This window comes from Armigeres subalbatus, chromosome 1 (genome assembly GCF_024139115.2).
Source record: "Armigeres subalbatus isolate Guangzhou_Male chromosome 1, GZ_Asu_2, whole genome shotgun sequence".
Classification (NCBI taxonomy): domain Eukaryota; kingdom Metazoa; phylum Arthropoda; class Insecta; order Diptera; family Culicidae; genus Armigeres; species Armigeres subalbatus.
In genome coordinates, this window is record NC_085139.1 from 18,143,588 (window position 1) to 18,157,778 (window position 14,191).

At 43.7% G+C, this 14,191-nt stretch overlaps 1 protein-coding gene across 1 annotated transcript in view; it reads right to left on the minus strand.

Annotated features, from left to right (window-relative positions):
- Positions 1 to 14,191, minus strand: part of LOC134222353 (chaoptin) — a 96,051-nt gene that overhangs the window by 29,639 nt on the left and 52,221 nt on the right. Inside the window, exon 2 of the mRNA XM_062701513.1 lies at positions 10,256 to 10,398. Coding sequence (XP_062557497.1) covers positions 10,256 to 10,368 — 113 coding nt within the window. The 5' untranslated portion in view covers positions 10,369 to 10,398. The remainder of the gene's footprint in view (positions 1 to 10,255; positions 10,399 to 14,191) is intronic.

The window sequence follows — 14,191 nt, forward strand, 5'->3', positions numbered from 1 at the left end:
AATGACGCTTTCGGCCAAACGACCATTTCGGTCAAATGACCCTTCCGGCCTTATGACCTTTTCAGCCAAATGACCCTTTCGGCCAAACGACCCTTTTGGGCAATTACCCTTTAGGCCTAATGGCCCTCTCGGTCAAATGACCCTTTCGGCAAAACGACCCTCTCGATCAAACGCTCCTTTCGGCCAAATGACCCTTTCAGCCTAATGATCCTTTCGGCCATATGACCCTTTCGGGCAAATGACTTTCGGCCTAATGGTTTGTTCGGACAAATGACATATGACCTTTTCAGCCAAATGACCCTTTCGGCCAAACGACCCTTTTGGGAAAATTACCCTTTCGGCCTAATGACCCTCTCGGTCAAATGACCCTTTCGGCCAAACGACCCTCACGATCAAAGATCCTTTCGGCCAAATGACCCTTTCAGCCTAATGATGCTTTCGGTCATATGACCCTTTCGGACAAATGACTTTCGGCCAGATGGGTTTCGGCCTAATGGTTTGTTCGGACAAATGACGCTTTCGGCCAAACGACCATTTCAGCCAAATTACCCTCTCGGCCAGACGGGTTTCGGCCTAGTTGCATTCGGCCAAATGGCTTTCCGCCGAATGGGTTTCGGCCAAACGACCCTTCCCCACAGTAATGCACTTCCAGCGATTTCAATGGTGCTACGTTGCCTCCAACTCCATTACAGTTGGCCTTCATGATTTCCAAGATGGCAACCTTAGTCTCCTGATGAAGCACTTGTCAGATTCGCCCTTCTCGCCCATTCATGACCAATATAATCCTACCACGGAGCCATCCAGCCCCGAAAGCCGTGTCCACGAAAAGATATTAGATATTAGTTAGATATTGGTGAAGAATGCGGCTTTCAGATAAGGTCCATTTGCAACGTTCGTTTACGACGGAACACACCGTCGCTCTTCGCGACTAGATTTAAAGAGAATCTTTATTACTGCGCGTTTTCGAAAGCCAACATCCTATCAGAGTCACTTGCACTTCGAGTCTCGGGATGGATAACGATTTCAGCGGCGATCCCGGATGACACGTCCGTGAATGAGGAAGTGCGAGAAAAGCCCCAGATATTAAAACTGGCTCATGGTGGGCGTTATCTATTGCCACCACGGCAACTTCGCTGAAAAAAAACGAAAACATGCTCGCTCGCCATCATCCACCACACTTTTTAGTCGGGGACCACCATTGTCGACGATCATCACAGTAGCAGCGTTCATAACTTGCAATTGATAACTGTGGAAATACTAATAGATACTAAATTGCCATAGACGAAGAAGATATGAGAAAATGTGGAAGGTGCTGGAAATCTTCCATTTTTTCTTCCTTTATTAAAGAGGCTTGTATCCCTAAGCTGGCCCACCTCTGGAGATCTTTAATCTGAATTCTCAAGTATGTCGTCGTTTGAAAGACATAGCGAATTGGGCATCTTGTTAGTTTGCGGCGAGGCATGCCTTCAACTAGAAGGATTGTGGGACAAAGTATCAAAGTGGGACAAGATTGCCACTAGGTTCAAGTGGAAAACGATCTTTGCAAAACTTAGAACTTGTGCATTAGGACCTTGGCGAACCGATGAAAGTACATTTCCTTAGTGGAGGGTTCTACCTAACCTTCAAACTGAGTCTGTACGTGAACGCAATGGATAAACACGACAAGACCGTACCGTACGTGCAATCAGTCAAATACGGTGGACGCACAAATGGGTGCATGCGATCAGTGTCAGCTTTGGGAGCACTTCACGTGTGCCGGCGTAGACGATACGGTCAAAGATCTACCGTACTTGGGTAAGGTCTGTGCTGCGCATGTGAATGCCGATAGTTCGTAAAACACGAATAAGATGCAAGCCGATAATAGGTCCGCCAGATCGGTCTCGAAAAAGAGTTCTAAGGTACCCTCCGTTGCCGTGAGGCTTTGGCTTTGGAAACGCAGATGAAGCTTATTGAAGAGGAGAAGCAAATGAAAGAGCAGGAGTTTAAGGAGCAAGATTAATTGCAGAAGCTTGTACTGAAAAAAGAACGAAAGATGATCGAAGAGAAAAAGCGACTTTTACAAGAAGAAAGGAGACTACGTCAACGAAGATAAGAAGAACAACGGACGTTGCTTAAGAAGCAGCAATTCATCCGTCGAGAAGCGATGGAAAAGAAGAATGAATTACACAGTAAAAAATTTTACAGCATATATGATGTAACAAAAAGGCAATTATTAAAACGAGGGTGTGAAACAAGTTAGGTTTCCACCTCAGGCGACAAAGTGAAAGACTGACTGGAAGATCACAATAACAACAGAAGATTCATGGAGAAAACAACGGAGGAACAGGAAACGCATGAAGACCTTCGATCAATGGTCTCCATAGATCCGTTGGCTTATCGGCGGATGACATCGCACCGAAATATTCTTGCAGCTACACAGACGTCAGTTCGTGAACCACAAAGAGAGGCCCTCACATCAGGAATACAGCAGACTCGATCAACAGTTGTGTCGTCATCCTTTCATCAATACGTGGCGCAATCATGGCCGTATTTCCAGGAGATGCCACAATTGTACCCACAATCACATCAGCAAATGGTGTATCAGTCCCATCATCCGTCGCCAACTCGAGAACGTAAAGGACAAGCGTGGCCGCCAAGATGTCAGCTACCAAGATGTCAACCGGCTGCGACAGGTCCCATCAAGAAGAGACGAGCGGTTCAATACGACACAATTGAGACCTGCAATATTTGTCGAGTCATTCCAGCAACCCGATGAGCATCCCAAACCAGAAGTTCAGCAGACATACCCCCGCGAAATTACGCTTCAACATGAACCTGCTGGACAACAGGTGGCAATTGAACTACAATCGAAGCATATTACTGCACGCCTGGTAGTCGGGAAGTAGCTTCCAATGTTCGATGGAAACCCAATAGACTGGCCAATGTTCATTGGTAGCTACGAGCAGTCTACAAACGCGTGCGGCTACTCGAATGTTGAAAACTTAATCCGGCTTCAGATCCCTGTCAGAACAAGCGAATGAGTCAGTGTGCGGCAAGCTTTCAATGCCATCTAGCGTTACCCACGCTATCGAAGCACTTCGCATTCGGCACGGTCGGCAGGAGCTTCTTCTCAAATCGCTTTTGGGGAAGGTGCGACGTACTCCCGGACCGCGTCAGGATAGATTGGAGACAGTGCTCGAGTTTGGGATAACAGATGGAAACATAGTCGACCACCTTCAAGCTGCACAGCTACAACAACACCTGTCGAACTCAATGTTGATGCAAAAGCTGATTGTGAAACTTTCTTCAAGGGACAAGCAACTTTTGGACTGTTTATGGAGAATCAGGTAGGTGCAGCCACAGAAAACGCTGGAATCCACACACATCTGCAGGAAAGAAGCTCGAACAGTAAACAGGTGACATCGGCAGGACAAGCTCGGAAGCCTACTAAAATATGTGGCATCTGTGAACGCGAAAATTATAGAGCAGAGGACTGCCCTCGGTTCAAAGAACTTTGTGTCGATGAGCGACGGAAGATGATCCAGAAAAGAGATTTATGCAGAACATGCAAATCTTGACATGGATGGGCGGTAGAAGGATGTAAGTGCAATAAAGTTAGTAAAGGCGCACAATAGAAATAAAGCACAATAAAAATAAATATTTCTGCTTATAGCCAACCACACAAAAACCCTGGTTTGCTCAAAGTTTTTGGAAGAATCATCCTGTAGGAGTTGCCAGATGCTCGAAATGTGATAAAGTGCAAATGGGATTATGAAACCAAGCACGATTCTGATGAAACAATGGTTCGTCACAACGCTTGTCTCCACAGTTAAAAATTCCGAAAATTACACGCCATGGAAATATTTAAACGCATATTTTTGTGTTCAATTGTCTCTAATTTTACATCCAACTTTTACTTATACGCAATATTGAATACAAGCTCCATAGCAATGACGACCTGTAAACATAAAACAAAAAAGTGGGAAAATGAGTCGAATCGAACAGAGCCTTTTTGTTACATCATATATGCTGTAACATTTGTATACTGTGCACAGTTAAAGATTATGAAAATTACACCCTACGGAAATATTTGAACTCATATTGTTGCGTTCATTAGCCTATAAATTCACATCCAACTTTTTCTTGTACACAATATTTAATGCAAGCTACATAGTAATGACGACCTGAATGAATTACTTATAAAAAGTGATGAAAAATTGAGTTATATCGAATGGGGCCTATTTGTTACATCATACCTATATGATGTAACATTTTTTATACTGTGCAATTTAAGAAAGTTCCTGGCCTGAGTTACGTCATCGTAGGAGGCCGGGAGTCCAACCGCTGGGCAAGAGGGCATAAATAAAGCTAATCTCAAGAAGATCTGGAAATTCAAGAATGAAGGGATGACTGACGCCAACATGTAGGAGGGAGAATGGAGAACATTTACACCCTGAAGACAATGAGGATCAAGAATAGAGAGAGAAAAAAAGGCAGAGATTGGAAAATTACCACGTTAAACAACACCGGGACTCTGGTGTTAACGCATTCCGTTCTGGCAGGTAGTAGAGAGCAGCACAAAAACTTTCGCAAGTGAAATTTGAAATTGGTAAGTTTTTATGACTTGATTCATTGACAATTAAAAAAAAATGAACCTTGCATAAATTTGTAATCACTGTGACAAGCACAGTGAATGCGAAGTGCGCGATCGACCGTGTATGGAAGAGCAGAATGATCTCAAGATCCGTGTTATTTTGTGAAAAATATCTAGTGCCTGTTTGAACGTGTTTTGGAAGCGCAGGACGATCCGCGTTGTTAGGTTCTGCTTTGCGCAATCGGAAAAATATAGTGCGAGATTGAATGTACTTTGGACGCGAAGAACGATCACGCGCTTCGCGTTATTTTGTACTGCTTCGTGCGGCCGAAGAAAAAATAGTGTGCGATTGAACATGTTTTGGTGGCGCAGAACGATCTCGAGATCCTCGTTATTTTTTTCTGCTTTGGACGTATTTTGGGAGCGCGTTATTTTGGTCGGCTTTGAGCGGTCGAAGAAAAAAAATGTGCGCGATTGAACGTGCTTTGGAACGCAGAGCTATCTCGCGATACACGTTGTTTTGTTCTGCTTTGTGCGATTAAAAAGAAAATTAATCAGAGCGCAAACGAAAGTTTACGAAAGCTTATAACGATCTCAAGATTCGAGTTGTTTTGTTCTTCTTTGTGCAGTCAAACTAACCAGTGATGAAGTTATTTTTAAATATGGAAAACACTTGAATCAAGTATTTAAAAAAACGAACTATACGTTACACCCGACATACCTTTTACCAAATCGAACCTTGCTACCCCACATATCCAACATCCCAGTGATTTCTTGTGGAAGTGAAGATTATTCGTCGGCTTCCATCAAAGCGAGTATCATGTCAACATTTTCCTACCCATTTCTTAGGCCGAATGAGAACTGGGGAGTGAGAAGTGAATAGTGCGAAGGGAGGAATAAGCAGAACGGAAGACAAAAGGAAAACAGGATGACGAAGTGTGAAGGAAGAAGGAAAAAGGAAGAAAGAAGAAGGAAGGAGGAAGAATGAAGAAGGAAGGAAGAAGAAGGAATAAGGAAGAAAGAAAAAGGATGAAGAAAGATGGAAGAAATAACGAAGAAGAAAAAAGGAAAAAAGAACAAAGATGGGAGAAGGAGGAAGAAGGAGGAAGGAAGAAGGAAGAAGGAAGAAAGAAGAAGAAAACAAGAAAAACAAAGAAGGAAGACGGGGAAAAAAGAAGAAGAAAAAAAAAGTCGGGAGAAAGAAAGAAGAAAACGAAAAAAAGAAGGAAGAAGAAGGAAGAAGAAATAAGGTAGTAGAAAAAAAGAAGGAAGAAAGAAAATGGAAGAAGGAAGAAGGAAGAAGGGAGAAACGGCCTAATGACCGTTCGGCCTAATGACGATTCGGTATAATGACCTTCTGCCAAATGGCCTGGCACTCATTCCTTATTTGACCTGCATTCGGACACGGCTAGCGCCGGTATTACTTGATTTTGGGTCACCAGTTTTTACACATTTAGGATGAGGGATGTTAGAAGGAGTTCAGTGCGTGATCTCTCATGTTTCGGACAGCAGAACGATCGCGTGGTCGGACGAATTATTGTGTTCTGCATTGCGCGGCCGGTAATAAAATTAATCAGTTCAGTGCGTGATTTCTCATGTTTTGGACAGCAGAACGATCGCGTGGTCGGACGAATTATTGTGTTCTGCATTGCGCGGCCGGTAATAAAATAAATCAGTTCAGTGTGTGATCTCTCATGTTTCGGACAGCAGAACGATCGCGTGGTCGGACGAATTATTGTGTTCTGCATTGCGCGGCCGGTAATAAAATTAATCAGTTCAGTGCGTGATTTCTCATGTTTTGGACAGCAGAACGATCGCGTGGTCGGACGAATTATTGTGTTCTGCATTGCGCGGCCGGTAATAAAATAAATCAGTTCAGTGTGTGATCTCTCATGTTTCGGACAGCAGAACGATCGCGTGGTCGGACGAATTATTGTGTTCTGCATTGCGCGGCCGGTAATAAAATTAATCAGTTCAGTGCGTGATCTCTCTTGTTTCGAAGCGGACTTGGTAGTCATATGGCTACTGCTTCTGCCTCATACGCAGGAGGTCGTGGGTTCAATCCCAGGGTCCGTTCCATTCTCCTACTTTGTATCTTTCTCTTTATTTCTCATGTTCTAGCAATCGCTAGAACTGGAAATGGACTTCCATACCGTTTCCATTACTATTCCTATATCTCTTTATTTCTCATGTTCTAGCAATCGCTAGAACTGGAAATGGACTTCCATACCGTTTCTATTACTATTCCTATACCTTCAATTTGAGTATTCTAACAGTAATCTGCTAGAATTGGAAATGAACTATAGAGCTCGTTTCCTACATCCAATTAGAAATTCCATGAGTTACCTTCTCCTATCTATCACATTGGCAGCTCGTTAACCAAGACGGACCTCTGCCTCTCCAACCTAACCCAGAAATTCCAATAAATTCCGCATGAACTCGTGGCAAGTGCAGAGGTATATTCGGCTTGCAGTGGGCGAGTGATTGCATCATCATTTCCTCCCCCTTCCCTACCATTGACTTGCATTCTGACGTGGCAGGCGCCAGTATGACCTAACAAATGAGATCACCAGTACTTGTACATTGAAGATGTGTGCTAGTCCCAAGCAAACATCTGTTGGTTCCCTGTGCAAGAACAGCTGATCTGGTCATAATGGAGTAGCAACTACGAGCAGTCAATCAAGCTCAAGCTCATTTAGGATGAGGGATGTTAGAAGTCCCCGGATAACTCTTCGAATTTTCAACCTGAATTTTTTTGAAATATTCTCTGAGACTTCCAAAATAAGTGGACGGGAACCTATAAATATGGGTACCGCATCATTCTTGCATCATTCCATTTTCACGTTTTGATTGGTGCAGACATCAGCGAATGAGCAGCAGCTGGGTCTGCTGAGAAGGCATAAAATAGCGCAGTGTCATTTTTCTTTCCATTCTGACTGGGACTGACAAAGCGACAACAACATCCAGTAACAAACCAACATTATAATTTTTGCACCGTCTGCACCATCAGCATTTTTAGCTCAGCAGTGTCGAGGCCAACATCAGCCACCGTCAGTACCAGACCATGCAGCGGCGCGGCAATTTGTGTGACAATAACGTGTCAACGAAATATCAAGCAAAAACAGGAATAATGTTTTTTTCAGGCGATAGCAGCAGCAGCTTAGCATCATGAAATCTTTGTACAACCTCAAACTGACATTTATTCCTCACTTATTAAAACGAATTTTTAAAAAATTTAAAAAATATTCCCATAAATAATAGGGAAAGCACCAGTCTAGCGTACTGGTTTCGTGGGATCAAACCCCACCGAAGGAAGTGGTTACCCTCCAATACATTTTTTCTAACTAAATCTTTCACATGTTATACAATTACACGAATGGAGCTTCACAGGGGCGTAGCCGCGTGGGAGGTTTTGAACATACCCCCCAACAAAATTTATGGAAGAAACCACTCAAATTAAAAAATGTTATGAAAGACCAATTTTCTGACTACGCCCCTGGAGCTTCAGACATAATAAATAAGATATCTGAACATTGTAATGCGAATGGTTTTAGGAAACTAAGAATTCAACTAAACCTTTAAATCTGTAAAGAAAATAGTCGCTGTACGAAACATCCACAAATCACTCATCGATGCTACCAAACCAGTAAAAACTTTTGTTTTTGAAACTGCGTTGCACTCATCATCCAAGCACAGACCACTAATTAGGTTAACGGGTTATTGTGCAACCGTGGATCGGTGCAGGAAAAACAAACCGCGCAAATAGAAAAACATTTGCAAACCGAGCATTGACTATCGCATTCTTCGCCGTCGTCGTAGCCAGACCGCTGCAAGGTGGCTCTATATGAAAAATTTCCAGTTCAGTGAAGGCTTACGTCCACTCGGTACTTGTTTTCCACGTCAATTGGATGGATTTGTGATATCATGTGAAGTATAAAGCTTAGGACCGGCCGGTTTGTGATCATGTGGTTATTATTTAATTTAGAGAAAATGTTTTTTTTTCAGTCAATATCAGACGACGATGGCGCTAGACATTAGCCTCCTTTCGACATGTGATGCTTGGCTTATTCAATTGCACTCGAACGCTAAATTCGAAGTATACTTCGAAGGAGAGATGTTCTGCTTACGTGAACGACTGCTGGTTCGATTTGGCAAGCTCATCAATCGGTATGGAAGAGTGCCTAATCCACTCGTACTTTGATTATTTTTTCTTTGAATTTCCATATCGCCGAGAGTGAAACCATGAAAGACGTCGGCAAAGTGAAGAGAGTTGTAACCCAGTTCTTAAAAACAAAATGCTTCAGTAGGCACGTAATTTGCTGTTTTTGCACTGTGCTGGCCACTCATTGTAAATACCCCAACAACGCAGCCAGGGAAACCCGTGCGAATGAAAGAAAAAATTGCTCAATTATGTGAGTACGCATGAGGCCCATTATAATCTATTTTGGGGCCATTATTTTGGCCGAATCTATCTTTCTCTTCTTAATTTGAAGCTCCAATCAACAGTTGTTTCCAAAGGCGAGTGATGTGGTCTATGAATGAAAACCGATGGGAGTATTCTGCGGGGTCATGGGAGGGGAACGCTAGTTGTATGCTTGAGTACCATATGGAGTACCGTTCCAGTGAGGTGAAGGCTCCTCTGCAAATGGTGTGGCTGTTTCAAGCTGATGGCTTGCAAAGATAGCACAGAACACGGTGGAAGTCTGCTGCGCCCAAGAGGTGGTACGTACGTTCCTAGCTCCGGCAGGTTGGGTGGTTTGTTTTGCTCGCACATATGAATTTAAAATGAAAGGGGTCAAGAGATTCGGTTATCTGGTGAGTGGATTATAACAGTTGGGAGGCAATTACGATACACATTGTTGGGATACATTAGAGTTGTTGCGTCACTTCTTATTTTAGCTGCGTTGTGATTAAATAAGGCTTCGTAAATTGGAAAGATATAAAACTTCAAAACATCAGTAGCTATGTGCAAAATATCAGAACGAGTAGATTCTGAATACCTATAATGAGAATTTGAAGATCTGAAGATAACTCACACCTGAAGTTCAGATTTCAAAAATATGTAATCAGACAAATTCAAACCTTCTTCAATTCAAACCTTCTTCAAATTCAACCTTCTTCAAACTATGAATCACATGTGTCTCACACTTTACCTACATGACAATCAAACTCAGAAATCCCGAAAGCTTCTGCATTTAGCGTTTAACAATTAAATTGATTTCTATGCTAACTACGCATTATCAGCACATCATTCAATTAACAGTATTTTGTTCTCAAATTCTGTAAGTGGATAAATCTCCATTTTCCTGTCCATAAGTGATTTTATTCCTTGAAAGCTTTTGCTTCTACTTCTAGCCTATCATTAGTCGGACTTCATTTTCAGTTGAATCCATAAGAAAACAAAAAACAACCACCAATTCGTTAAAATTTGGGAGTTAAATGCCCTAATTCAGCGCGTTACCGCCCCAGGGTCCAATTTGCGTTCACCTCAAAGACTTCGGTCAAATAACTACCATTAAAGTTTCAAGGGCACACTGCCCACAAAATAGGCGCGTAATGAAGGCAGTCAGCGGTACGTAGTTACTATTTGCATGTGCGTGCATTTGTACACCTACATGACATGAGGAACGATCGATCGGTATGGAATTAGCAGCGGTGCAGCAACAAGAATGGTATACTCACCGGCAGGGTAGCTTGATCGCGGCATCCAAATCCGGACACGGACGCCAAGCGTGCACGTAGGTGGCTATGGCCGCGGCAGTGGCCAGAAACAGCAGTAACCATCTCGTGGGCATTTCTGTGGTAACGATGCGGACGCGATGCACCTATTTTTCGGTGAAGAAAAAAGAAAAAAAAACGATTAGAAGTCAGTCAGTCGGTTGCGGTAAACAATGGGGAAAAGCCTCCGCTAACGAACGGCCCATCCGAAACGAAATGGAATCGAGCGAAGGGTCTGCGGTGGATTCAGCTACAAAGTGAGAGTCATCGATCATCGACCAGCGATCAATGGTGCGCGACTAATTAGAGTAATCCACCGAAGAGCTATGAAGCTGTCTCGCGGGCTTTTGGAGTGCGAGCGCGCACCAGCTTCGATCCGTCCAGCGGTGTGATGAAGATCGCGGAAAAATTCAATCCTCCAACATCATTTGGAAGTCCGAAGTTTTGATTGAGGGCCTATCTCCAGCACCGTACAATGACGAAGCGTTCCATCAATAGTAATAACCGATAGCACTTTTCCGCTGCAAATGCCCAGAGTTGTATTCACTGTTGTTATTATTTTCTTCCTCACGAGAGCGTACTAAAGAAGATGTTTCGGAGATGTATCTTTTTTTGGCTTTCCGCTCCGTTTGCACTTTCTGCAATTACCAATCGGCCAAATATACACACTCATTGGATAGAGTTATAACAGTTGAATTAATTTAATGCTTAAATTAATTGTTTGTTCTGTAATATTCTCCAAACACAACAATACCATTTAACCAAATTGGTTAAATTCTGTACAATAATATGATTCTAAGGACATTACAACAATTTAATCGTACCGTTTTTTTGTCGCTGGGTAACGAATAGAAAAGCCCAGTAAGTCACTTGATGTTATTAACAGGCCCCTACAGAGTAATTTTTGATTTTAGAAACCAACCCAACTTCAGTTTACAAAATGTTATGCTGACAACACTAAATAAACAGCTGATTTTAATAATACGAACGTCTGCACCTACCGCAGTGCGAATATTGAATACGATCATTACCTCAGGATGCATTTATTGGGGGGTGTTCTGACTTGTCAATATCCCCAACTCAGCCATCTTGGATTTTTGTAAGGAATTTATGCTCGTTTGTAATTATGCTACGTTTCGGCTATGAAGTCTCAGTAATCAAACGATAATTTTGATTTTATCCCAACGTTTCGACCACTTTTCGGTCTTCTTCAGGGGAAAGTCAGTGAAGAAGACCCGAAAAGTGGTCGAAACGTTGGGATAAAATAAAAATTATCGTTTGATTACTGAGACTGCATAGCCGAAACGTAGCATAATAACCCTGATCAGTCGAACTCCTATCATAATCGTATACTCGTTTGTTTACGTTTTGCACAGAAAATTAACGTTTACCCCCCGCGCTGGTTATTCCCATCTACTAACGAAGTCGGCTAACCTGTACATAAAATAATTTTGCCTTACCTTCTTGCAGTATGCCTGCGCTCAAAATTCTCGACGGTGTGCAACATGCGTCGAAGTCGAACGACAACGCGGCTTAATATTAGGTGGGCACAAGACGGTAGACTAGCCGAAGACTACGCCTAGCAGCTGCAAGTGGCACTCCCAACGGAAGAGCAACTAGACGCAGCTTCTGCACTAGGCACTGGGCCCCCAAATCAGAGACACGACCCAGCAAACACAAGATCGTATATCATAGCGAATAAGTGTACAAAGTGGAGGCCATATACGTGCATTTTGCACGCAGTCAAATGGAGGAATGCGCCTATATCGCCTCCACCTTGTACACTTATTCGCTAGCATATGCGATTTTGTGTTGGCTGGGGATTGGTATGATGGCGAATGTGAGCAGTTAGTGGAGGACAAAAATGCAACATGGGCGAGATTTCTAATACCGCACGAGAACGAACGATGCTCGATACAAACGGGTGCGGAACAGACAACACTCGATTTTCCAAAGGAAAAAGTACCAGCAGGAAGATCGAGACCGTGAAGAGGCGGAGCAACTATACCGCGCTTATAACACACGGAAGTTCTGTGAGAAGTTGGACCGTTCACTTAAGGAACTGTAGAATTGATCTTTAACATATCATATTATTTAACATATAACAAGATTGATTTTCTTACCCAAAGGCACAATCCTGGGGACCCCGTAGAATTCGACAACCTTTTGTTTCCTGGGCCAGTCTAGTGTTCATGCATCCCCAACACGGGCATTAGATTGATGTAAGGTGCGGGTCTTTCGGCCCACTGCATCAGTGTCTTCGGAAATAAATTTTACAAAAATATGGCACATTTAATGACGCAAAGTTCTAGTTCCAATGTTCGCCATAGATGGCACTGCAAAATGTAAATTTTTAATCAACGATTTTTAAATATGGTGTATTCGGCAAAGGGACTATGTCCAAGCAGGGGTCTGATGTTTTGGTTGTGTTTTCGTAGTGTGAATGCAGTCTCGTTTCTTCTGCTTGTCGTTTATGGAACTGTCAGTGTGGAACGCACCTATCTCTTTCTTTCCCATGATTCTTCTTATGGCTGTCAGTGCGGAATTTTCTATGTTGGCTACGAAATGAACTGTGGTGGAGGCATACAAGTGTCAGTCCCGTGTGTCCAAGGGCTTGACGATCCCTCCCCAGTCCATCTGCGAGTTGTGGCGCCTGCCTAGGATGTGGTGGGGTTTGACAGTGGGCCCTGTTAAACCTCTATAAAAAGCTGCATGTATCCGCAAGTAGGCTCCGCCAAAGCGACCGTGTGCCGCTCAAAGCGCACAAGCCCAGGTCCTGGTGTTAGGTGGGACGCTAAAGAGCCCTGACACGACGGCCCTCCGACGAGACAGGAGGTTTGCGCAGGCCCAACAAGCCGCCTTTAAAAATAACCATTACGAACGACATAGAAGATAATACGACTCGATACAATCGTCAACGACCTAGGCGACGAATAAAGGATCACAACTGAAAGCTTGGAACATGGAACTGCAAGTCGCAAGACTTCGGTTGCGACAGGATAATCTACGATGAATTACATCCCCGCAACTTCCACGTCGTAGCACTGCAGGAAATCTGCTGGACAGGACAGAAAGTGTGGAAAAGCGGGCATCGAGCGGCTACCTTCTACCAAAGCTGTGGCACTACCAACGAGCTGGGAACCGGCTTCATAGTACTGGGTAAGATGCGCCAACACGTGATTGGGTGGCAGCCAATCAACGCAAGGATGTGCAAGCTGAGGATAAAAGGCCGTTTCTTCAACTATAGCATCGTCAACGTGCACTGCCCACACGAAGGGAGATCCGACGACGAGAAAGAAGCGTTCTATGCGCATCTGGAGAAGACATACGATGGATGCCCACTGCGGGACGTAAAAATCGTCATCGGTGACATGAACGCTCAGGTAGGAAGGGAGGAAATGTATAGACCGGTCATCGGACCGGATAGTCTGCATACCGTATCGAACGACAACGGCCAACGATGAATAAACTTTGCAGCCTCCCGCGGAATGGTAGTCCGAAGCACTTTCTTCTCCCGCAAGAATATCCACAAGGCCACATGGAAATCACCTAATCAAGTAACGGAAAACCAAATCGACCACGTTCTAATCAACGGTAAATTCTTCTCCGACATCACGAACGTCCGCACTTACCGCAGTGCGAATATTGAATCCGACCTGAAAAACAACAAAGCCCCTGGAGTTGACCAACTACCAGGAGAGCTGTTTAAACACGATGGTGAAGCACTGGCTAGAGCGCTGCACTGGGTGATTACCAAGGTTTGGGAGGATGAGGTTCTGCCACAGGAGTGGATGGAAGGTGTCGTGTGTCACATCTACAAAAATGGCGATAAGCTGGATTGTAGCAACTACCGCGCAATCACATTGCTTAACGCCGCCTACAAGGTACTCTCCCAAATTT